Source organism: Neofelis nebulosa, chromosome 16 (genome assembly GCF_028018385.1).
Source record: "Neofelis nebulosa isolate mNeoNeb1 chromosome 16, mNeoNeb1.pri, whole genome shotgun sequence".
Lineage (NCBI taxonomy): Eukaryota > Metazoa > Chordata > Mammalia > Carnivora > Felidae > Neofelis > Neofelis nebulosa.
This window is the reverse complement of record NC_080797.1, coordinates 34,543,926-34,568,896: the sequence shown is the minus strand read 5'-3', so window position 1 is coordinate 34,568,896 and position 24,971 is coordinate 34,543,926. Positions and strand designations below refer to the sequence as shown.

General features: G+C 55.6%; 3 protein-coding genes across 13 annotated transcripts in view; all 3 read left to right on the top strand.

Annotated features, from left to right (window-relative positions):
• ATP6V0A1 (ATPase H+ transporting V0 subunit a1) overlaps positions 1 to 4,089 on the top strand; it is a 56,796-nt gene extending 52,707 nt beyond the window's left edge. For all 9 annotated transcript variants that reach the window (XM_058702651.1, XM_058702649.1, XM_058702648.1 and 6 more), the window contains one exon: positions 2,464 to 4,089. In XM_058702651.1, the coding sequence (XP_058558634.1) occupies positions 2,464 to 2,557 (94 nt within the window). In that variant the 3' untranslated portion in view covers positions 2,558 to 4,089. The remainder of the gene's footprint in view (positions 1 to 2,463) is intronic.
• A 7,117-nt stretch (positions 4,090 to 11,206) lies between these two features.
• On the top strand, positions 11,207 to 17,902 carry NAGLU (N-acetyl-alpha-glucosaminidase). Its single transcript, XM_058702665.1, has 6 exons — positions 11,207 to 11,653; positions 13,001 to 13,148; positions 13,863 to 14,009; positions 14,197 to 14,282; positions 15,259 to 15,515; positions 16,453 to 17,902. Exons 1-6 carry the CDS (start codon positions 11,271 to 11,273, stop codon positions 17,661 to 17,663), a joined length of 2,232 nt encoding a protein of 743 aa, XP_058558648.1. The 5' UTR covers positions 11,207 to 11,270; the 3' UTR covers positions 17,664 to 17,902.
• Positions 17,903 to 18,054: 152 nt separating this feature from the next.
• On the top strand, positions 18,055 to 20,960 carry HSD17B1 (hydroxysteroid 17-beta dehydrogenase 1). 3 transcript variants are annotated; one of them, XM_058702680.1, is made up of 6 exons: positions 18,055 to 18,524; positions 18,632 to 18,799; positions 18,917 to 19,068; positions 19,202 to 19,537; positions 19,705 to 19,882; positions 19,971 to 20,960. In XM_058702680.1, the coding sequence occupies exons 1-6, from the start codon at positions 18,428 to 18,430 to the stop codon at positions 20,465 to 20,467; spliced, it is 1,428 nt and encodes a 475-aa protein (XP_058558663.1). In that variant the 5' UTR covers positions 18,055 to 18,427; the 3' UTR covers positions 20,468 to 20,960. The 3 variants fall into 3 exon arrangements, with proteins under 3 accessions (XP_058558663.1, XP_058558666.1, XP_058558664.1); XM_058702683.1 differs by having other exon boundaries at positions 18,917 to 19,096; positions 19,202 to 19,295; positions 19,971 to 20,200; XM_058702681.1 differs by having other exon boundaries at positions 18,917 to 19,295; positions 19,971 to 20,200.
• The last annotated feature ends 4,011 nt before the right edge of the window (positions 20,961 to 24,971 follow it).

The window sequence follows — 24,971 nt, the reverse complement described above, 5'->3', positions numbered from 1 at the left end:
CAGGAATGGCTGGCCCAGGAGAAGTAGGAACGCCTGAAGTACAGTTCCTGGCTGCCATTATTGCCTTGACATTTGGGACATCAGACAGATATGTGTGCCAGGCCCCGGACTACTCAGAGAGTGGCAGAAAGGGCCAATGAAGCGGCTCAGCCCAGAATCCTCTTTCTAAAACTGCTTCCTTTCAGCCACAAGCCTGCCAGGAAAGGGAGGAGGCCCAGGACTCCTTTCTCCTTCCTGCACTCAAGGAAACAAGGTTTCCTGTTACATAGCAGGAATGAATGCTCTGTGGACTCCCACTTACCCTTCTGGGTCACTGGGTGGCCTTTGCCAGGTCCTGGAGCTGGAAGGGGTGACACAGAAACCCATCCGACTTCCTGAGGCCCTCCTCCCAACTGTGGAATTCTGGAGGTACGTTTCAGTGACTTGAGGCCCTGGAGGCTCCCTGAGTAGCATAGCAGGCCCTTAAAATAGGAGGGACCTGCAGGACAGCCAGCAGGGCCCTGTGGGCCCCAGCGCAAAGAAATTTGTGTTTGTACTTTCTCAGGAAGCACACATTTCCCTGGTTGGGAGGGAGAAGAGGGTGGGGAGCCCGACAGGGAGATTGCTTTCCAACTTTGTTCTGGGAGGATGGGGTGAGCGAGGCTGAGCAGGGAGGTGACGTCAAGCTGACCCCGAGATGCCCAAGATGGCCCTGGACACGTGCCCCCCTTCCTACCCACTGGGCCCCATGGATAGATGAGGCGGAGGAATGGCAAGAGAAGGATGGTGATCCCATGGGCATCTGAAAATTTTTGACGCTTCTACTTCATTCGGCCAGTTTGGAATTTGAATTGTTTGTGTGATTAGCCAGCCAGGGGATCTCCTCATAGACCCTAAGGTGACTTACCCACCATCTGGTTATATATTGTTGAATGCAAATGGGATGTGAGGCTGTTTTTAGCTGTTCAGAAATGCCCTTCCCATATGCAAACAGCCTACCCAGCACGAAGCATTTGAAGCATTCGGTCCCAGCAGCAGCGGGTGAGAAGTGGGAACCGACCTAATTCCCACAACAGAGGCCTGAGTAGCTGTAGCTTGTAGGACTTCTCTGGGTGTTAGGATATGGGGACGAGTCCAGATCCTGGTTTGGAATCGCTCTTGCCGGGAATCCTGGGACTGACTTCAGTTTGAAGCCCCCTCCCCCAGATCCTTTTTCCCTGAGGGGCTTGGCCCAGGGAACTCTCCAGAGTCCAGGAGGCTTGGGGACCTGGGCCCAGCCTGTGGAATGTGGGGCTGGGAGGAGAAGGCTGCCTGTTCTTACACCCACGCAGAAAATTCTATTCACCTCTTGTCCCCAGGGGGTGGAGCTGGCAGCTCCAGTGTTCTCAGCCAGCACCCCAGGGCTGACGGGGCCTCTGAGGACCTCTGCTGCAGACAGCCCTTCCAACGTGCAGGCACCCCACCCCCCACCCCCACCCCTGGTTTGGAGGCAGGATGAAGCCCTGCCCTGCACCAGAGCCCTTGCCTGAAGCCCGCCCCCGCCCCCAGCTCTGCCTGTCCTTGTGGGGGCTCTGTGCCCCCAGGGGCACACTGCACTGAGTGGAAACTATTCCTCAGGGCAGCTCTCCTTGGCTTTTTTTTCCTCTGAATCATGCATTTTTCTGCCCATATTTGGTGGTGATTTGGTTGCTGGGCAGCCATCCAGGGAGTGTGCAGGGGGAAGCACGGGCTGAGCCTGGCTCTGCTGCCGGGAGCGCGGTCTTCCTGCCCCTCAGAGTTTGAAGGGGCCCCAGGGAGACCATTGGGGATGGATCCTGAGCTGCCTGGGAAGGGAGGTGAAGCTCTGCTTTTCCTTTCAGCCCCTGGGAGAAGAATTCGTTCTCAGATGTTTTTGTAGTTGGAGAATATTTTGGCCATTGCTTGGAGAAGACTTCCCCTCCTGATTTCCCCCCCCCCCCCCTTTCCTGGGAATTTCCTCCTCTAAAGCGCCCATCACCCAGCGTTTACTCGCAACCCTCCCTTCTCCTAACTCCAGCAAGAAAAGAAACAAACAAGGGTGCTTGCCAGAGCTCCTGCCGCCCAGGGACTTCTCAGAGAGGTCTACTGGGAGCCCCTGCCAGGAGAGGGGTGTTTAGGGGACACTTCTTCGTTGTCGTTAGAGACCCAAGCCAATCATTTAGCACATGGCTAGACAGAGTTTTGCAGAAACACTCTTGCTCAGTAGGACAGAGCGAGAATTGAGGACAAACCAGTGTGGAGATGTTCTGCACTCTCGCCCAGGGCAGGTTTGAGGCAGGCCCTGGCTGCAGAAGTGGGGCCTGTGTGCACGGTGGGAAGCGGGCGGGGGCTGGGGCTTGGTGGGCGGCCGAAGGCTGAGCTCAGGTAGGAAAATGAGGGGAGGAGCATCAGAGCATCTTCCTAGCCCAACTGTGAAATCCCAAAAGGATTTTGTGGAATGATGACTTTCTTTTTCCCTTTCCCCAGGGTCGAGTTCCAGAATAAATTCTACAGCGGAACCGGTTTCAAGTTCCTACCCTTCTCCTTTGAGCACATTCGGGAAGGGAAGTTTGACGAGTGAGCCCCATGGAGGGCTGTGTACCACAGGCCACCCCCCCCCCCCCCCCGCCCCCCGTCCCTCCACAGCTGTTAGCTCTGCTCCTCTCGCCTGTCAGTTGTGATCCCTGGGTATCGGGGCATTTGTGTCATCCCAGACACCCTCCCATCTGTGAGTCATTTAGATAGATCCAGCCCTCCCTGGGTCCCCCACCGCCACCAACTTCCTGTGTAGTATAGTGATTTTCTAGAGAGAAGCTGGGCTCTGGCTGTCACTCACACCTACTGGGCACCGGCCTCGCCCTCCCAGCCTCTGTCCAGCCAAAGACAGCCTCTCCTCTGTCCCCTGGTGGTGAGCAAGTTTGCATTTTACGTGTGAGCCCAAAGCCCATGGAAGAAGCACCTTTCACATCCACACTCAGACTTTGAGCCTCCTGTTCCTGCCACTCTAGTCACTGGTTGGGGGTAGGGGTGCTCTTGAACATACCCCACCCACTCTTGGGTTAGCAGGGGCGGGTCCAGGAAGAGGGCACTTCTGTTCTCTGCCTATCCCTCTGGCCTTCAGAGCAGTTGTTAATTGGGAATTTAGCTGGACCCAGCTGTGCCGTCGTGCATGGCTTCTCCCTGTCACTCCCAAGAGTCCCAGGGTATACCCAACACTACCTCCCTAACCTGCACCCTCTCCTCCTCCTTCCCAGAATCCCCTCCTTCCCCCTGCTCCTGTTTGTACCCGGTGTAACAGCACAGCAGGGAGTGACCCAAACAGAGGTCCTGGCTGCCTGCTGTGGTTGGCTGCTGCTTCTCAGGCCATGTGTGGGCCCTGCCACAAGCATGCCCTCTGGGCGCACGGTTCAGACAGAGGCTATTTCTGGGTGCAGACCCCACAACCTTTCCCCACCCCTAATCGTGAGTCTCGAGGGCAAGACTGTAGTCATCAGAGGTGGTTCTGCCTACGGACCTGCCTTGCTCTGCCTTCCACTGCCCCTCCCCACTTCCACTGGGGTCCCAAGTCAAGGGAGCGGGGTCCTGGGCAGGGAAGGTCGGTGCCATTTACAGTTTGCTGATTGGAGGCGACCGCCAGGGCCACAGTGCCCCTGGTTGTGAGAGCCTTGCCCTGTGGGCCGATGGTGAGCACCCCCAAGGGCCACCTCTCCTGTCCCCCCCCATGCCAGGCTATGGCTCTCAGGGCCTTGTAATCATGTGTTGGCACAGCAGCCCGGGCTGCTTCAGCCAAATCGAACCCCGTGGCCCTCAGTGGTCGAGATAATCCCCTGAATTGGCCAGGCCCCTGCCCTCCTCCTACCCTGGCTTTTCTGAGTTACTTAGAGCTGCTCACGACTCTCCTGGGCATGGGTCACCCACCCCCGCTTCACCATGTGCTGGCCAGTGTGACCTGCCCCGACTTTGTGCAGATGCCCTCCCTTCCGGGCTGGTGGTTTACATGATGCCCTTTGCTCTGTTTACAGCAGGGTTTGCCTCAGAGCTCTTTGTCCGGAACCCTGCCAGAGGCCCTTCTGTTCACACGTTCCCGTGCTGAATAAAGTGTGTTTGACTCTACCAGGGAGGCTGTCTGTCCCTGTGCCCCGTGTTGCATGCCCCTGCCCCTCCTCCAGCGTGTCTGCTTTCCTGTGATCAGAGGCCACAGCTGCAGTGGCCCGGCCGGGCCGTTTGTGAAATTGTCACCTCTCAGGTTTCCCAGGCGCGTTCCCCTCCCTCAATCCCAGCAGCTTTGCAGATCCTGCCTTCGGTGGGGAAGGGACTTGAGGGGATCATCCTCACCCCCCTTTCCCACACTACCCACCCAGACAGTGGGGGAAGGGGGAGCCTGGACATCTGCCTGCCCTCCTCTCCCTCTACTCCAAGTGTGCTTTCCAGGACTCAGTAGCCTGGCTATCTTGAGCCCTGATGCCCTTGGCCTTGGTGTGAGTGGAAGCTCAGCGTCGTGTTCCTCCAGGCAGCGGGCGATTGTGAGGTGCAGAGGCAGGCAGGCAGGCAGGCAGCTGAAGAGCCAGCAGGCAGGGTGGGCTGGGAGGGTGCTGGCTCCCTCCTAACTGCGATGTAAGGCACCCACATTCTCGCTCGCCCTCCCTCTCCATGCCTCCTGGGGCCTCCAGGACAGGGCTGCACGGGAACGTGGACAGCGGGCCGACAACTGCTGCCCCAGGAGGGTGAGCAGGGGCAGGAACACCCTTTCGTGTTCCTTATCTCCCCCACCCCCATCTTCGAACCCTCTCTTCCCCGAAAGGCCACCTGCCCCAGAATAGGCTCTTGGGTGCATCACCCCCCGCTGACTCCTTGCGCGAACAGTCCAGGATGAGTTTTTTAGCCTCTGCTCTGTTACTGACTCAAAAGGGAGGCTTACTAAGAATAGATATTTGGAATCAATGGCATAGAATTGAATTCAGAGTCCAGAAATAAGCCCTGTTTATGGCCGATCAATTTTCCACACAGGGGCCAAGACAATACAGTGTGGAAAGAACGGTCTGCAACAAGTGTTTGTACAACTGGGTATCCACGTGCAAAAGAACAACTTTGGCCTGGAGCCCTCGCACTATGTGTGTAGGTTAACTCAAAGTGGGTCATAGACCTAAATGTAAGGGTTAAAACTAAAATTCCTAGGGGAGATTAAATGAAAATGTCTTCATGACCGTAAGTTAGGCGATGATTTTTAGTAGACCCCGAAAGCAAACAGATAAAAATAAGATATGGGCTTTGGTCTGACAAGCTTTTGTGCTTTAAGGGACAGAACCCCGACAACCCTCACGCTGGGAGAAACTGTAAGTCCTATCTAATAAAGGATGTGTATCTAGAATTACAATTCAGTCAAAAAGACAAATACCTTCATTTAAAAGGTTTAAAAAAAAATTAGGGGCCCCTGGCTGACTCAGTGGGAAGCGCATGCGACTCTTGATCTCGGAGTCATGAGTTCCAGCCCCACGTTGGGTGTAGAGATTACTTAAAAATAAAATCTTAGGGGCACCTGGGTGGCTTAGTTAAGCATCCGACTCTTGATTTGGGTGATCTTGGCTCAGGTCATGACCTCGCAGATTCGAGAGTTTGCGCATCAGGCTCTGCGCTGACAGCAAGGAGCCTGCTTGGGATTCCCCCTCTCTCTCTGCGCCTCCCCCACTTGCGCTCTCTATCTCTCAACATAAATAAATTTAAAATAAAATCTTAAAAAATAAAAGGTAAAAAAATACTCCTTAATTTAAAAAACGAAAGGATTTGAAAAGGCATTTCTAGGAAGAAAAACACGAGTAAGCAGTGAGCCCGGGGAATGACACTCGGCATCATTAGGGAACCACGGGTCAACCACAAGGGGATCTGCCACATCAAATCTGCCATGAAAGGCGGTGATTGGGAAGGGACGGTTACAAATGCGAATGGTGCAGCTCCTTCAGAAAGCGGTCTGGTGGTTCCTCAAAATGTTAAACATAGAATTAACCTACGACCCAGCAACTCGGTTTCTACATCTCCAGCCAAGAAAAATGGGAAAAAAAAGAATGTGCTCAAACTCGGGCACAAGTGCGCATCGCGGCACCGTTCATTCCTCCAAGATGGAAACAACCCAGATGTCCGTCAGCTGGTGAATGGACGAACAGAGGGTGGTGCGTCCATACAAAAGGTGCTCTTCCACAGTGAAAGGAACGGAGAACTGACACGGGCTGCAGCACGGATGAACCTCAAGAGCGTTACGCTGAGAAGCCAGACACAAGACCACATATTGGGTGATTTCGTTTGTGTGAAATGTCCAGAATGGGAAAGTCTGTAGAGACCAGAAGTGGATGGGCTAGCCTAGGACTGGCTCTGGATGGGGCTGGGGCAGGATCAAAATGGGAGTGACAGCTAAGGGGTGCAGGTTTTCTTGTGGGGAATGATAACAATGTAAAATTAGACAATAGCGATGGTTGCACAACTGTGAAGTTGCTTTAAAAAAAAAAACCTCATTGAGTTGCATGCTTTAAATTGGTAAACTTTCTGGTATATATCAATAAAATGGGGCAGGGGGCGGGAGACCTAGGGCTTCCCCAGGGAGAAATTCGTCCCTTGCCCAGGCAGAAAAGACCTGAGCTGGCAGGTCATTGGCTGAGCGGAACTGCTGGGGTCTCCTGGTCTTGCGCCGCCTCCAGCCCAGCCAGCTAAAGATGGACTGACCAGGACCTGGGCCATGGAGGGTGTGGGAAATCCCAGGAGCCCTCAGGTACTGGTGGGAAGCAGGATGGATCCACTGTTCTGTTTTTAAGGGACATGCCCTGTATGCTGCTCCCCTTCTTGTGGAATCCCTGGACCCCAGACCTCTGCTGAGTGAGCCTGTGCTTTGTTCAGGGAATTCTCCTCATCTTGAGGTCATGGAACAAGTGTGGGAGAGAGTGGCTATGGGCCAGCTTGGTGTTATAGCGCTAGGGGATAATGCCATCGCCATTTTCAAGATCCTACTCCCCGTCCTGCCCTTCACTGGGACTGCGCCTCTTTCTGCCCCCAGGAACCCTGTGTGGAAGGGACATCGGAGCTCCACTCAGATTCTCAATGACCTGCCTGCTCTCCCAGCTCCCCAGGCATGTCCTGGGTGTGGGCTGTCCCCTGGTGGCGAGATAAGGAAGGACCCATTCCTCCTCACTCGGAAGGTAGGTGGGATCCTGCGGGCTGTGACAGCTAGGCAGAAAGGGATAAGTGACCCTGGAGGTATTCTGGGGTACATAGGCAGAAGGTCAGGCTGGCCAAGAACAAAAGAGGAGACAGATGGAGAGCGGAGAGCCCAGCTCACTTGTTCCACGCACAGTAATTGAAAAATAAAATGTGTCATGGGAAAATGATCAGACAGTACAAAAGGGCTTGTTACAAAAGTCCTCCTCCCGCCCTGAGAGTCCCAGTGCCCCACCCACAGCAACCACTGTTTACATGACCTATTAAAATTTTATTTTGAGAGAAGGAGTACAAGTGCGGGGAGGGGCAGAGAGGGAGAATCCCAAGCAAGTTCTGCACTGTCAGTGCAGAGCCCGATACAGGGCTCGAACCCACAGACTGTGAGATCATGACTTGAGCCGAGATCAAGAGTTGAATGCTTAACCGACTGAGCCACCCAGGCGCCCCTTTCGTTTTTTTAAAGCACAAATGGGAGCTTTCCGGGACACCCAGGGAGGGGTCCCTACGGGCATTGTTTTGCGCTCCTGTCATAACTTAAAGGGAAATTTCACAATGTCCGGAGCGCTTTATGTCCTGCAAATGAAGGAGGAGGATGTCCTCAAATTTCTTGCAACAGGAGCCCGCTTAGGTGGCACCCACCCTGACTTCCGGTACATCTACAAAAGGAAAGGGGACGAATGGTATCTCCATCATAAATCCGAAGAGAACCTGGGAGAGAAACCTCCACTGGCAGCTCATGCCGTTGTTGCCATTGAAAACCCAGCTGGTGTCAGTGTCACATCGTCCAGTAGTCCTGACCAGCGAGCCGTGCTGAAGTGTGCTGCAGGGGCCACCCCTGTTGCTGGCCGCTTCGCTCTGGAACCTTCCCCATCCAGATCCGGGAAGCCTCCCCAGAGCCACCTCATGCTTGGTCTCTACTTCTACAGAGATCGTGAAGACATGGAAAAGCAAGCGCAGGCCGCTGCTGAAAAGGCTGTGACCAAGGAGGACTTTCGGGGTAAACAGACGGCTCAAGCTCCTGAGTTCACAGCTACTCCACCGGAAGTCGCAGACTGGTCTGCAGGCGTGCTGGTGCGCTCTGGGCCCACTCAGCAGTTCCCTGCCGAAGACTGGGGCGCCCAGCCACCACGGAAGACTGGTTTGCGGCTCCCACTGCTCAGGCCACTGAATGGATAGGAACAACCCACAGAGTGGTCTTGAGCTACTGTTCCACAAAGGCAAACAAAAAGAAATAAGGTTGACAGAAAATAAACAGTTGGGTTTGTTTGTTTTAATATCTGTTTTTGAGAGAGATTGTGAGCACGGTTGGGCAGAAAGAGAGAGACACGGAATCCGAAGCAGGCTCCAGGCTCTGAGCTGTCAGCACAGAGCCCAATGTGGCGCTCGAACCCACAAACCATGAGATCCTGACCTGAGCCAACGTCAGATGCTTAACCAACTGAGCCATCAAGCTGCCCTTCAGATTCTAAAAGTTGGGAAAAATAGGGGTGCCTGGGTGGCTCGGTCAGTTTAGCATCAGACTCTTGGTTTGGCTGGGGTCTCACTGTGGGATCGAGCCCCATGTGGGGCTCTGCACTGGCTGTGTGGAGCCTGCTTGGGATTCTCTCTCTCTCCTCCCTCTGCCCCTTCCCCGCTCACACTTGCACACTTTCTCTCTCTCTCTCAAAATAAATAAACATTAAAAAAAAAAGTCGGGGTGCCTGGGTAGCTCAGTCGGTTAAGCATCTGACTTTGGCTCAGGTCATAACCTGACAGTTCCCGGGTTCAAGCCCGGTGTTAGGCTCTGAGCTGACAGCTCAGACCCTGGATCCTGCTTTGGATTCTGTGTCTCCATCTCTCTCTGCCCCTCCCCAACTTGCTCTCTCTCGCTCTCTCAAAAATAACGTAAAAAAATTTTTTTTAAAACAAAACAAAAATGTTGGCGGGGCACCTGGGTGGCTCAGTCAGTTAAGTGTCCAACTTCGGCTCAGATCATGATCTTGCAGTTCATGGGTTAGAGCCCCCACACTGGGCTCTCTGCTGTCAGCACAGAGCCCGTTTCAGATCCTCTGTCCCCCCCCCGCCCCTCCCTCGCTTGCGATCTCTTTCTCAAAAATAGACATTGAAAAAAAGTTTTAAAAATAACAATAAAATAAAACACAAATGGGAGTTTGCTATACCCACTGTAATTAAACTATATATAGAACTATGTATGTATAGTTTGCAGAACATCCTGAATCAACACCACACATTTTCCTCATCTTTTTTTTCTTTCAAGCAAATGCTTGATATTTCATCCAGTCGATGTAGCGTAGTTTCTTCATCCAGCCCCCTACTGTCCTCAAAGAGTTCCCAGCCTGGTGGGGAAGATGAGCAAAGAGACAGTGTGACATGTCCACTATAATCAGTGAGGCTCCTGCCCAGCACCCATGAGCTCAGGCTTTGAATGTGGACGGTGTCCCTCATCTTTGGCCATTGCCAGCAACCCCCGCCAGACCCCACAGAGAGGTGGACCCAGACCCCACAGAGAGGCACGCTGAATCCTGACAATCTACAGCCCAACTCCCCCAACGCTTATGTTCCCTAAGATCTAGAAATGCTGGAGGAGAGTCTGACAAGTCTTATCCAGAGCAAGGAATGTTTGGAGGGAGAATGGGGGGGGGGGGTGTGGGTTCTGGAGGGTAGTGGACAGGGGCCTGGGGGGCTATAGGCTAGGGCCACATGAGGGCACATCTCTCTGGGCTGGTTTTGGAGCTGCTCCCTGGGATAGGGTGAGAACCTCCTGACACTAGGAAGTGACTGGGAGCAGGGCTGCACCTCCTGCAGAGGCTGCTGGCTGAGCTGGGAACAAGGCAGGGGGACTGCAGCTTGTGCCTGTGCCCAGGCAGGTGGCAGAGGAAAAGGGCAAGCTCAGTGGACTCCCATGTTCTCTTCTGGTCCAGACTCTGGATTCTCTCTCTGGGCTGGCAACTCTCCTCTGACCCCTCCCCTTTCTCTAAGCTGCTTCACTCCCGCCTGACAATCTGGAAAAACTTACATCTGCCTCCAAAAGGACCCAGAATCCTCTCAGAAAGTGTGGTCCTCCTAAAGGCCCCATCTCTACCTGCCACCACATAGCCCCACCCAACCCCATCCTGCCCAGGAAGGCAGCCTGAAAAGTTGCATCATTTGGGAACGGTGGCAAGAACGCTAGTCTGGGAGTTAGGAGGTCTGGGTTCTAGTCCTGGACATGCTCTCCTATCAGTTACTGAGCTTGTCCGAGTCACATCCTTTCTCTGGCTTCAGTTTTCCAATATGTAAAATGAAGGTAACTCCTGACCTGTCCTGCTGCAGCTACCCTTTAAGGATCAAATGGAGAGCCCTTAACTCACCCACCAGGCCCTGCCCCACCACAGCCAGACCAGGCTCACATGACCCACTTCTCCTCCAACTTCTGGAATTTTTAGTTAGTTCCTCAAATCTGCCCAGCTTTCTTTACCCTTCCACAGTCTTCCTATATACATGTTCTCTGCCCGAAATTCTCTCTTCTCTTTTCCTAGTCAATTCCAATTTAATTCATATTAAATGTCACTTCCTTTTAGAAGCTTTAGGCTTAATCGCTTCTCAGCCTTTTGGCTAAGATCAAGTGTGGAAGCGTTAGGTCGGGTACCTTTGTATTTCCTCACAGCCTCACAACTGTAATTGAGATCTTCATGTGAGTGTTTGGTTTCTAGGTCTCCCCCAGAGAAGGGTGGCAATGCCTGCTACAAAATAAAACCCCACATAAAAATATCTGTTGTGGACAGTTGCCCGGACGGAAGGACAGTGAATTGCATGCGAAAGCCCTTCAGATACAACGGCTCCTTGGCGCTCGTGAAGGGCAGCGGATCACATCCCGGGCTTTTGATGACAGTGGAATCACGCGCTCCAGCACCACGTGCGGTCGGTCAGAAGACACCCTCCGGGAGCTGGTCCGGGACCCGGAAGCGCGGTCTCTCCCGAGCTTCCTGGTGCACTAACTTCTGTGCCACGTGGCCTGAGGCCCGCAGCTGATTGGACGGCGGGTCGTCCCGCCCCTAGCCTTGAGTCCCAATGGATGCCCGGTGGGGCCGCAGCCAGCCTGAGACCGCCAGACCATGGGGGCCGCTGTGGCTGGGGTCCTGGGCTTCCTGTTCCTGGCCGCCGCGGGGGGCTCGGCCGGGGACGAGGCCCGGGAGGCGGCGGCCGTGCGGGAGCTGCTGGCCCGGCTGCTGGGGCCCGGGCGGGCGGCCGCCTTCTCGGTGTCGGTGGAGCGCGCCCTGGCGGCCGAGTCCGGCCTGGACACCTACCGCCTGAGCGGCGGCGGCGCCGGGGCGCGAGTGCGGGTGGTCGGCTCCACCGGCGTGGCCGCTGCCGCGGGGCTGCACCGCTACCTGCGCGACTTCTGCGGCTGCCACGTGGCCTGGTCGGGCTCTCAGCTACGCCTGCCCGAGCCGCTGCCCGCCGTGCCCGAGGAGCTGACCGAGGCCACGCCCAACAGGTACGGGGCCCGCCCGCCCGCCGGGCTCCACGCCCCCCCCCCCCCCCCGCGGTTGCCGGCACCTGCCTCCCGTCCCGGGGCGCCGCCCCTCGCTGAGTCCCCGCCCCACCCCGCGCTCTCCCGGTCGCTACCGCAGCGACCGAGACTGAACGTAGCGCAGGCCTTAGGGTGGCACAGCTCTGGCTTCAGATCTCAGAGGCTCTGCCTCTCAAAGCCGTGTGTGTCCTTGAGCAAGTCACTTAGCCTCTCAGAGCCTCGGCTGGCTCATCTGAAAAGTGGAAGTAATGACTTCTACCGCGCAGTGTTGGTTGTGAGGATTTGCACGGTGACGGGGGTAGAATTTGTGGTGCATAATTAGTGACCAAAAAACGCTAGTCATTTCCCTCCCCACCTTCTGTTGGAAGATGCACCACAGAGGAATGGTATCCACCCCCTCGCAGCCTCCGTTCTGGAGCTTGTCCCACCGCAGGGAGGTCGTGTGCTCACTCATCTGTCTCCCCTTTAGACTGTGGGGAGAGAGACCCGCCCCCCCCCCCCCCCCCATTCCAGGATAGGGACCGGTGTTGCCATAGAGCACTTAAACACGGTGCAGAAGGGGGCTCTAGAAGGGTCAGCTGTGCTCTCCCAGATACCTGCCTGGCTACAGGTCGGGGGCACGTAGGAAGCTCCCGTACTGATGCCCACAGTCCGAGGCCCCTAATGGGAGGGTCTCAGGACCCTCGCCAAGAAAGTTCTTGGCTTTTTGGGAGGAAGATTCAAGAGCGAGCCGTTTAGAGAAAGGGACAAAGACTTAGGAAGTCTAGAAGTAAGAAAGGTGCTACTTCACAAAGCAGGGACCTCTCCTCCCAGAGGAGGGGTACGACACACACCCCTTTGCTTCTAACGAAGGGATTTATAAGTTTTTTTAAATTAGCTATCCATATAGGGAGAGGCTTCCTCTCACTTTGGCTTTAACCTTTACATTGGCTGGTTAGCTTTTCCATTGTTTCAGGGTTGTGATTGGGTTGTGGATTTACCCATAAGGAGAAGTTTTAAGAATGTCCAGGCTTTGTGGCTTTTACTGCCCGAGGGAGTGGGGTCTTGTGACTCTTTTTATGACCTGCTGACTTTTAGATTAAGGGTCAGCCTAAAACCAAAATGGCTGTACTTTGGTCACCTTGTCACCTGAGTCTCCCTTCCCTCCTGCCTCAGTACCGAGTCTCAACTCCACCTGGGTGGGTCCTGGAGTGAAGCAGGAGAGGGGTTACATTTGGGACCCCTCCCCTCTGGGCTAGATCTGGGGTGGGGGGGTGGGGGACATCCCCACTGCCCCCAGGGACATGCCGCGGCTCATGCCCCTGCCCGCAGGTACCGCTATTACCAGAATGTGTGCACGCACAGCTACTCCTTCGTGTGGTGGGACTGGGCCCGCTGGGAGAAGGAGCTGGACTGGATGGCACTGAATGGCATCAACCTGGCACTGGCCTGGAGCGGCCAGGAGGCCATCTGGCAGCGGGTGCGTGCCCACCACATCCTCCTTCCCCTTGTGTCCCTGCCTCCCCCACAGCACAGCGTCTGGTACCCAGACTAAAGGCTTCAGAAGTGTCCGTGGCGTGCACGGTGGCCCCAGCCCTCTGGAAACAGCCTTCTATTCTGAGCCAAAACACAGAGGAGCGCTCTTTATCCTTATTCGTGGCCCCAGTCACGCAAGAATGAATGACCCTCTTCCCCACAAGAGCCTCTGAACAGGACTCCTGGCTCCTGAGTTCCAGCCGCGTCCTTTCTGAGGTGCAAATCTGGCGGAGACCTGCTGCTGTCACACTCAGGAGCTCCTGTCCCCTTCGGGCTGTCCCCAGCCTGGGCGCTTCTGTGCCTGGGCCCTGAGGGCTCTGGCTGCACTGGGCCCCGTTTCGGCCCCTGTGGAGCTGGCCTCACCCATCACTCTAGCCAGCCTCGTTCCATGAGGCCTTCTAAGGCCCCTTCCCCATTTTGGGGAGAGCCCCTTTGTGCCTCACCTCACCCTGGCGACAAGGCTGACAGATTAGTAAACTCACCTGTTCACAGGTCTGTTTCTCTGGGACTCTGGGCTCCTGCCAAGGGTCACATTTTGTCTTAGTAACTCCAGGGCTCAGCACAGAGAAGAGATGAATGTTTGTGAAATGAATGAATCAATGAATGGAGATGAATGTATCTGTGTGTACTCATGTGTGGGGATCGCCCTCCTCCTCAGGTATACTTGGACTTGGGCCTGACCCAGTCAGAGATCGATGAGTACTTCACTGGCCCTGCCTTCCTGGCCTGGGGGCGCATGGGCAACCTGCACACTTGGGGTGGCCCCCTGCCCCGCTCCTGGCACCTCAAACAGCTTTACCTACAGGTAAAAGGACGGAGAACGAAAGGGGGCAGAATTGGAAAGTGCTAGAGAGTCATGGGCCAAGGAGGGTGGTATTTGGCCAGCCTCAGGGCTCTTAACTGGGCCTTGAGGGGAACTCTGTGTGCCCTGGGGGAGTGAGGACCTACGCCCTCAGGGCCATGCCTACCAGCTCCCCCTCCATTGTCCCCAGCATCGGATCCTGGACCGGATGCGCTCCTTCGGCATGACCCCAGTGTTACCTGCATTTGCAGGACATGTCCCCAAGGCTATCACCAGGTAAGGTTCCTCCCTCCACCCCCTGCTCGGCTCAGAGAGGAAATTTCTCCTTCCCTGCAAGATGTAATTAAAATAAAAACTGAAGTTCTGGATGTAGGCGTGGGCTTGATTCCTGGCTCTGCTACCGACTAGCAACATGAACTTGGACTCAGATTACATGACTGCTCTGTGCCTCCGTTTCCTTACTTGTAAAGTATATGTGGCTCGGCACAGCCTTCGCAAGTGGCACCTCTTATTTAGTGACACTTGGGGTGCGCCAGTCTTCTCTGTCCTTTCTGCTTCTCTGTGCTACCAACTCTTCCCCTGCTGTGACCGGAAAATTCCTCAAAGTCCAGCCGAGACCTCCCCTCCTTCAGGTAGCTTTGCTGGGACCCTCAGCATTGGTTACCACCTCCTTCATGCCCATGACAACCTGGTTCCCACGACTGTCACAGGGCTTAGTGCATGCTGCTGGCCTTACTGGCCACCCCTTCACCTCCCGCCTGGGTGGCCAGAACCTCATTCATACAGTCAGAAGACATTTGTCAGACAAGGCTCAGTGCTGGGTCCTGGGGATGCAGCAACAAAGGCGTGTGATGTGCTCTGCCCCTGCTGGGTGACAGGTTGACGGGGGAGACAGGGCAGGGATAAGGGCAGGAATACACATGGGCCCACTTCTCTGTCTGGGCCGCCTCTGCGGGGAAGCCAGGGCTCAGCACTGGGCCAGATCTTGAAAAGCTGAATGTTGCTTGTTTCAGCCCATGGGAGGGGGAGAGACAGCAGAAGCTTTTCCAGATGAGGTGAAACTTAAAGGAATAACCAGCTAGATAAGCAGGGAGGGAGGAGGAAAGGACTCCGGCCACAAGGCACAGCATGTGCAAAGGCACAGAGGCAGGAGAAACTGGGATGGGTTCCAGGAACTGCAGAGAAGCTAGTGAGCTGGCCGCGGATACCACATCAGCCTCCGGTAAATGTCTGGATTGCCCCCTGCCACTAGGGTGTTCCCTCAAGTCAATGTCACCCAGCTGGGCAGCTGGGGACACTTCAACTGCTCCTACTCCTGCTCCTTCCTCCTGGCTCCGGAAGATCCTCTATTCCCTATTATTGGGAGTCTCTTCCTGCGGGAACTGACCAAAGAGTTTGGCACGGACCACATCTACGGGGCCGACACTTTCAACGAGATGCAGCCCCCCTCCTCGGAGCCCTCCTACCTTGCCTCAGCCACAGCCTCTGTCTATCAGGCCATGGTCACAGGTTCGGTGCCAGGGGAGGTGGGAAGGGGAGGCGTGGCACAGCTCGGTGGGGTGGGAAAAGAGACTGGGAACAACACCGTCGCACTGACTCACATCACCTGATGGTCTACCAAGTACTTTTGCACACACACACCATCTCATTTAATCACACTGTGGTGGAGAGGTGAGCTCTGGAGCCAGACAGCCTGCTCCAGCCCTGGCGCTGCCACTTCCTCCCTGCCAGTGCCTCAGTTGCCTCGTCTGTAAAATGAGGCTCCCTCGTAAGTAGAATGATGCCTGGCCCAGAGTAAAGTCACTAAGTGCTGGCCATTGAAAACGTTCTGTTTGGCCTCTGCCTCCGAGCTGAGGTAGGTAACGCGGGCCAGAGGTTAGGGGATGTGTTCAAAGCCGGTGGATGCTCCTCCTGGGGCACAGATGTGAACCCAGTGCTCCTTCCTGCCACTTGCAGGGGTGGGGCAGAGAGGGGCCAGGTCAGGAATGGCCGGGGGGTAGGGGTGGGTGGGCTGTGTCAGCCAGGAAGGGAACCCGTTGGCTCCGGCTTCCTTGAGAGTGAGCGCCTGCTCCAAGCGTGATCCAGGACTGGCGGCATCAGCGTCACCCCAGAGCCTGTCAGGTCTGCAGATTCTCCTGAATCAGAATGACTTGCGCTTGGGCCCAGGAATCCGTTTTAGCCAGTCTTCTGGGAAATTCTGATGCTTCATAAAGCTGGACAACACTGCCCTGGAGCTTCTAGCTGGGAGGAGGAGCTTCCAGATGGGAAGGCTGTGTGGGATGCTGTGCCCCGTGGGCTGGGGGTGACGGGAAGGAGTGTCCCGTGATAGAGTCATTTAACTTCTCTGGACCTGTTTCCTCATCTGTAGAATGGGGTGAATGTTCCCCTGCTCCATCTCCTCTCATCAGCCCTCTTCTCTGTCTCTCCACCCCTGCCCCAACCACAGTGGACCCTGACGCCGTGTGGCTGCTCCAAGGTTGGCTTTTCCAGCACCAGCCCCAGTTCTGGGGGCCTGCCCAGGTGAGTGCTGTGCTGGGGGCCGTACCCCGTGGCCGCCTCTTGGTTCTGGACCTGTTTGCTGAGAGCCAGCCTGTGTACATCCGTACAGCCTCCTTCCAGGGCCAGCCCTTTATTTGGTGCATGCTGCATAACTTTGGGGGCAACCACGGTCTGTTCGGGGCCCTGGAGGCCGTGAACCGAGGTCCTGCCGCTGCCCGCCTCTTCCCCAATTCCACCATGGTAGGTACAGGCATGGCCCCAGAGGGTATTGGCCAGAACGAAGTGGTCTATGCCCTGATGGCGGAGCTGGGCTGGCGGAAGGACCCAGTGGCAGATTTGGAGGCCTGGGTGACTGGTTTTGCGGCCCGTCGGTATGGGGTCTCCCACAGAAATACGGAGGCCGCCTGGAGGCTACTTCTCAGGAGCGTCTACAACTGCTCTGGTGAGGCCTGCAGTGGGCATAATCGCAGCCCCCTGGTCAGGAGGCCGTCCCTGAAGATGACTACCACTGTCTGGTACAATCGATCAGATGTGTTTGAGGCCTGGCGGCTGCTGCTAACAACCACTCCCAGCCTGGCCACTAGCCCCACCTTCCGCTACGACCTGCTGGACGTCACTCGCCAGGCGGCCCAGGAGCTGGTCAGCTTGTACTATGGGGAGGCGAGGACGGCCTACCTGAACAAGGAGCTGGTTCCCCTGCTGAGGGCGGCGGGCATCCTGGTCTACGAGCTTCTGCCCTCGCTGGACAAGGTGCTGGCTAGTGACAGCCGCTTCCTGCTGGGCAGTTGGCTGGAGCAGGCCCGGGCAGCGGCCGTCAGTGAGGCCGAGGCCCATTTCTATGAGCAGAACAGCCGCTACCAGCTGACCCTGTGGGGGCCCGAGGGCAATATCCTGGACTACGCTAACAAGCAGCTGGCGGGGCTGGTGGCTGACTACTATACCCCGCGCTGGCGGCTCTTCATGGAGATGCTGGTGGAGAGCCTGGTCCGAGGCGTTCCCTTCCAACAGCAGCAGTTTGACCAGAATGCCTTCCAGCTGGAGCAGACCTTTGTCCTCAGCACACAAAAGTATCCTAGCCAGCCCCACGGTGACACTGTGGACCTGGCCAAAAAGCTCTTCCTCAGATATTACCCCCGGTTGGTGGCTGGCTCCTTGTGACCGATTAACCACCCTCTGGGCGGCGTTCTTCCCGAATTCCGGGCCTGGCCAGGTTCCCAGGGCCTGGAGCTAGACAAGCATCACAGGAGGGCCCCAGGCCTGGGCAGAGGAACTCAAGGCCCGCTGGGGGACCAAGCCTGGCAACTGCAGAGGGAGGTGAGCTGCTCTCCTCCCCCACTCCAAATTTGGGATCAAAGTACTGTTTTAATACGACTTAATAAACTGGTGAATCGCCTGGGCCTATCTGTCCAAACGTCACTACTGAGATGGCTGGGAGGACTCCCGGCTACAGCATGGACACTGGTGTGGATGCCATTTCCCTCTGCCCCCTTGCCTCAGCCTCCCTGTACATAATACTGACACCTGACCTTGGAACTGATAATGCCCTCCCCAAAATGTATACTTTCACACCCTCAGCAGCAAACTTTGGAACCTATCGTTGTCCCTATGGGACAGAGGCACACACAGGGGAAGGGTGCCCAGGGCACTCAGTGCCCACAGGCAAGCCCACATCTGCTTGCAAACTTTGCCCTCCCTCTGGCCAGTAGCTGAAGAAGGGGTATGCCCAGGAGTGGCCTCAGCTCTGCTTTGACCAAGATAAAGGGTGGGGAGAGCAGGCCCCAGACTGGCGGGAGGGCTCAGCCTTGAGATTATGCTGGAGACACAACAAGGGGTGGGCATGCCCTAGGCGGGTCAGAGCAGGGCCTCTCGAGCTCAGAGACCCAAGCCTTGCATTCCCGGCGCCCCTCCGAGCTCCTCTCCCCATGGACCGCACTGTGGTGCTCATCACGGGCTGCTCCTCCGGCATCGGCCTGCACCTGGCTCTGCGTCTGGCATCCGACCCCTCCCGGAGATTCAAAGGTATATGAGGGGCTGGGACAGAGAGAAAGGAGCAGTCGCTAGCCCAAGGAGACCCAGGTAGGGGTAAGCAGGGAATTCAGATCCTTGTCTTCTCCCTGAACCTCCAGTGTATGCCACGCTGCGGGACCTGAGGGCGCAGGGCCCGCTGCGGGAGGCGGCCCAGTCCCGAGGGTGCCCTCCTGGCTCCCTGGAGATGTTGCAGCTGGACGTGAGGGACGCAGATTCCGTGGCCGCTGCCCGGGCACGCGTGACCGAGGGCCGCGTGGATGTGCTGGGTGAGCCTTCCCCACCCTATGTCCAAACCAAAATGTCCTGAGGCCCCAGGAACACAAGGGGACCGGCTGGGTCTGAGGAAGGCGAGGCAGGTGGGGTTTCGGCGTCTCTTCCCGCAGTGTGTAATGCGGGCCGGGGCCTGCTCGGGCCGCTGGAGGTGCAGGAGGCTGGCGCCGTCGGGTCTGTGCTGGACGTGAACGTGGCAGGGACGGTGCGGACACTGCAGGCCTTCCTGCCGGACATGAAGCGCCGCCGCTCGGGACGCGTATTGGTGACGGGGAGCATGGGTGGCTTGATGGGTGCGTGGAATGGGGCAGGGCCAGCGGGAGGGGTGGGGCCTGGTGACAGTGCCAGGGGCTACAGTGGGCTCCGGGCGCCTCCAAAAGCTTCATCTCCCCTGGAAGGGCTGCCATTCAACGCCGTTTACTGCGCCAGCAAGTTTGCGATCGAAGGTCTATGCGAGAGTTTGGCGGTTCTGCTGCCGCCCTTCGGGGTCCAGTGAGTCACCGCCCCACCCCCAGAGCCCTCTGAATCCTGATTTTGGGAACCCCAGGACCCTGACCTGTTGGAGCCACTCTCACGCTGGTCCCTCTCCACTGCGGCTCACATTTGTTGTGTGCCAGGCGCAGTACTGGGCACTTGGCACTCGTTATCTCACTTCTGCCACCCAGCTGGGAAACGGAGGCCCAAAGAGGTTAGGTGACTGGCCCAAGGTCACACAGCTGAAGGGAGCCTGCCAGGTTAGAATTCTGACACACGTCTCCCTCACACTCCGGGGGGCCTTTCCCGCTGTAAGCCGCTTTTCAAACGCTCCCGAGGCCCACGCGCAGACCCCTTCCCGCCCGCCCCGCCCGCCTAGTCCGGCTGCTTACTGCGCCCCCGCCCACCCGCCGCTCAATGCCCGCAGCGTGAGCCTCATCGAGTGCGGCCCGGTGCGCACCGCCTTCCAGGAGAAGCTGGAGGGCGGCCCGGGCGGAGCGCTGGACGGCGCGGACGCCGAGACCCGCGACCTCTTCTCCCGCTACCAGCGCCATTTGGAGCGGATCTTCCACGAGGCGGCGCAGGACCCGGAGGAGGTGACCGAGGTAGGCGCCGGGCGCGGCCCTGGGAGCACGGACGGCGCGTGGGGGTTGGCGGCCAGCCCCGGCCAAGCGCCTCCTCCCGCCGCCCCAGGTCTTCCTCGCCGCGCTGCGCTCCCCGCGCCCCGCGCTGCGCTACTTCAGCACGGAGCGCTTCCTGCCCCTGGTGCGCATGCGTCTCACCGACCCCAGCGGCCGCAGCTACGTCGCCGCCATGCACCGCGCGGTGTTCTCCGAAGAGCCCGCCGACGAGTCCGCTGCCGACCTGGGCGGCCCCGCGCTCGGCTCTCCTCCCGCCGCCCTGCAATAAAGGCTTGGCCCGCCGCTGTCTGCCGCGCCCTCCTTTGCGACCCCAGGGGCGCGCGGTTCTGGTGGGTGGAGGGGGACGTGTGCGACAGGCGGCGCGTGCAGCGAGTGGGTGATCTGGAAGGACCGTGGCTAGCCCGGGTTATACCAACGCGGAAAGCGAGGCCCAGAAAGAGGAAGGAGCTAGCCCACCGAGGGGCAAGGTCGAGAATGATTCCTGGATTCCCGCAGGGTGTCTGCAGCAAGAGTGAGGCAGACCTGGGAAGGAGGAGAGTCCGTTTGTGATTTGGCCCCCACTAGTCAGGAGACTTCAGGCAAGGGCCTTATCCTGAGTCTGTTCTCTTAACTGTAAAATGGGTATAAGACCTATGTCATGGGTTGTATGAAGGGTTGAGATAATTCCTGGAAGTGCTGGGAAGGAGGTTTTAATAGCAGGCACCGCTATTACCGCTACTCTTAGTGGTGTTACTATTATGTGTTCGTGTGCAGAAGCCCGATGTGTAGAGAAGAAACAGGCCAAGTGAGTTATAAGGCTACAGCTCCACACATCCTCTTCCGTGTCCCCTGCCCTAGACAGAACTCAGCTGGCGGGATCACCACCAGCCCAGAAGCTGCCACTCACCAGGAGGTTCAGCTAAGGATCCAGGGCAGGCGGGCCTGCCCAATGGGCTATCCTCTTTCCTGAAGCCAGGGGCAGAAGCCAGAGAAAGGGCTTGCAGGGTTGTGGGGTCAATTTCCTGCTAACTTCCTGAGAAGTAGTGTGCTGAAGAAGGGGTGAACAGGGAGGGTACTAGATGAGGAGGGTGCGGGTAGAGGACAGGGGTAGGGGTGCCTAAGAGATGGGGGAGAGGGAGGGAAATGACTACTTGGAATGGGCAGGGCCATGGCTACAGAGATCTTGGGAAGCCAGAATAGAGGGGAAACTGCTGGGGGGTTGTTTGGAACCTGGGGGGAGGGGAAGGAGGTACAGCATCTGAACCTTCCACTACCTCCGGGTAGCCAAACACTCTGGGCGTTGGACTGCTGGCTACTCCTGGGACAGGGTGCCTCAGCCAGCTCATCCCTGCTGTCTCCCTGCCCTGATGGCCCATATGGTTCTGCTGTCCCTTCAGGATCCAGAAAGGCCACCAGAAGGGGAGAGAGCCAAGATGGCATGAATCTCTGAGACCTGCTCTCAGAGCCCAGCTCTTGTCCCCCAGTCTGTTCCTTTGCACCCCAGTGTGTGTGTGTGTGTGTGTGTGTGTGTGTGTGTGTGTGTGTGTATGCATACACTCACAAGGTCGCACCCTGGGGTGGGGATGCAATGATGAGAAAGGCAAAGTGTGACCCCTCCATGAATTTACATTCATAATGTTTTTAAAGATTTTATTTTTTTAATTAAATTTAATTTTTTTAATGTTTATTTTGAGAGAGAGTGAGCGAGCCTGTGAGTAAGGGAGGGGCAGAGAGAGAGAATCTCAAGCAGGCTCCTTGCTATCAGCACAGAGCCCGACTTGGAGATCGGGGCTTGATCTCAGGAACCGTGAGATCACGACCTGAGCCGAAATAGAGAGTCAGACGCTTAACCAACTGAGCCACCCAGGTGCCCCTAAGATTTTATTTTTAAGTAATCTCTGTACCCAACGTGGGGCTCGAACCCTCAACCTCAAGATCAGGAATCACACGCTCCACCAACCGAGCCAGCCAGGTGTCTCAATTACATTCATACTTTTTTTTTTTTTTTTAATGTTTATTTATTTTTGAGGGGGAGAGAGAGTGAGAGGAAGACACAGAATCCGAAGCAGGCTCCAGGCTCTGAGCTGTCAGCACAGAGCCCGATGTGGGGCTCGAGCTCACAGACCACTAGATCATGACCTAAGCCAAAGTCAGACGCCTACCTGACTGAGCCACCCAGTCGCCCCACGTTCATACTCTTAATAGTCTCCTGCAGTCCCATGACTTCGAGGACTGTTTATGCACCCATGAGCCTCACCAAAGTCTCCAATATCTCCAACTGCATTGCTTCCCCAAATTCCAGACACACATCAACTTCCTACTCAACAGCTCCACTTGATCCCTAATAAACTTAATGTGTCCAAACGCAAGTTCTGATTTCCAGATCTCCCACTGCTCCTGCCCCAGTCTTCCCCACTTCAGTACCCGACAACTCCACTCTTCCTTCTTGCCCATCCCTCAACCAACGCATCAGCAAATACCTTCAGTCTATAAAAGATTGGAAGGTATTTTGGAATACTCTGGAAATCACTCCGGTCTATGCACTCTGGTCTACCATCACCGCACCTGGATTATTGCAGTGGTTTCCTAACTGGTTGCCTTGATGCGACCCACGCCCACCAAATAAAATTTCCACAGAACAGCCAGAATGATCTTTTTTTTTTTTTTTTTTTTTTTTTTAAGGTTTATTTATTTTTGAGATAGAGAGAGACAGAGCATGAACGGGGGAGGGTCAGAGAGAGGGAGACACAGAATCGGAAACAGGCTCCAGGCTCTGAGCTGTCAGCACAGAGCCCGATGCGGGGCTCGAACCCACCGACCGCGAGATCGTGACCTGAGCCGAAGTAGGACGCTTAACTGACTGAGCCACCCAGGCGCCCCCAGAATGATCTTTTAAAAATGAAAGTTATTCCATGTCTGTGCTTAAAACACCTCCTGTGGCTTTCTAAGTAAAATCAGAGGCTTTTCTCCAAGACCTCCAACACATTCTTTGATCTGGCCCCCACTTCCTTTCTGACCCTATCTTTCATCACTTACCATTATCTGATTCAGCCCTACTGGCTTTCTGCCCCAGGGCCTTTGAACTGGCTATTTCTTCTATCTGGTACAGTTTCCCTAATCTCTGATTCTTCTCTTCCTTCACGTGTTTCCCCGGACGACCTTATCTAAAGTAGCATTCCCTAGCCCCACCCCCACCCCCCCCCACCCCCGCCAGTTATAGTTCCCTTACCCTGTTTCATTTTTCTTCATAGCGCTTATCACCACTAATGTGTCAGAGATTTATTTATTGACCTGCTGACTTTATTGTTACACATTTATCTATAACTTTCACCACCCTATCCCAAAACACATAAGAACTTAAGCTCCAGGGCAGCTCGTTGGTTTGTTTTGTTCACTGGTTGATCCCTTATACCTAGAACCATTCCTGATCATGGGAGGCACTAAATCCACATTTACTGAATAAAAGTGACTGTTGGTTCACAACCTACAAGTTCCCTGGGTGAAATCTGAAACTGGCTCCCGTACACAGAGGCCAAGGAGAGACCAAAGAAAGAGGCAGAGCACTCCAGATTGGAAGGTGGGGGTTTTAATTAGCAAGGGAACTGACATATGAGACTTGTCCTGGGCGACTACAAGACAAGTGGGTCTCTGCACTTGCCCACCGGAATCTTAATAGTTTACGTAGAGGCCTTAAATAGGTTCCGCCACATATACCATCCAGATGGTCTCGACGACACATTGCTCTCTCAAAGCTACTGCTGTGGGAATAGTGTATACTAAGGACAGCCTTCAATTGCCCAGGGCCAGCTTGAGAGTCAGCTGGCACTCACATCTCCAACAGTGACTCTGTGAGATTGCGCCCAGATGTTTCAGGACATTTCCTGAGAGGCTGCAGTTTGCTTCTTCATGTGGGGTCCTCTCTTTAAAATCCAACCTAAGTTGTCTCCTGTCTGAAGCTGGCTTCAACGCCTTTGTGGCTCTATAACTCTTCCAATCCTTGACTCCAGGGGCAGATCCAGGCTCTGTGGGGCCAGAGGCTTATACACCTTTGGGACGTCTCTATTGATTTTATTTTCTTTTTTAAGATTTTATTTTTAAGTAATCTCTACACCCAACGTGGGGATTCTAACTTACAACCCTCAGATCAAGGGTCGCATGCTCCACCAGTTAAGCCAGCCAGGCGCCCCTTGGGACACCTCTTTAAGAATACAAAAAAGGGGGGACCTGGGTGGCTCAGTCAGTTAAGTGTCGGAATCTTGATTTCGGCTTAGGTCATGATCTCATGGTACCTGGGTTCGAGCCCACATGTGGGGCTTCGAGCTGACAGCTCAGAGCCTGCCTCGAATTCTCTCTCTCTCCCTCTCCCTCGCTGGTGCTCTCTCGCGCTTTCAAAAAAAAAAATAATAATAAATAAGTAAACTTAAAGAATTTTAAAAACTCCACATAACTATGAAAATGAGCATTTGCTTAGTTTGGGGAAATAAACCACAGCACGATACTGGAATCTTGGGAGATTGGTTTCCCTCCCTCTTGAGATCTCTGTGAACAATTTACTTGAAATATTTCCTGATGGCAACCTGGTTTCCTCTCTGCACGGAGACTACCGACTGCAGCCTTTCCAGCCCTATTGGCTTCACAGTAAACCCTTGACACTAGGTCTCCCTCCTTCCTCCCCTTCTCTCCTGTCTGAAGACCATTCTCTGGCAACTCTACCCAGCTGCCATGCAGAACTCTCCTCCTCCTCCTCCCTCCCTCAAACTGGTTCTGAGTGGTGTGGAGAGCATCCCACGGAGCCATAAGACCAAGCCTCTGTCATTACTTCCTCGTATGTCCTTGGAACATAGAGGGCCTCAGTTTCCCCAACTGTGAAATGGGGACTTGGACAGAGTTGTCCTGTGGCTTCCCACAAGAGTATCCTTGGAGTGGATGGGCACCAGGAGGGTTCCAGGGACTCTGAGTCCTGGGGCTCCCACCTCCGTCCCTGTAATTTATTTCTTTTAATGTTTATATTTATTTCGAGAGAGAGAGAGAGACAGAGTGCGAGTGGGGAAAGGACAGAGAGAGAGAGGGAGAA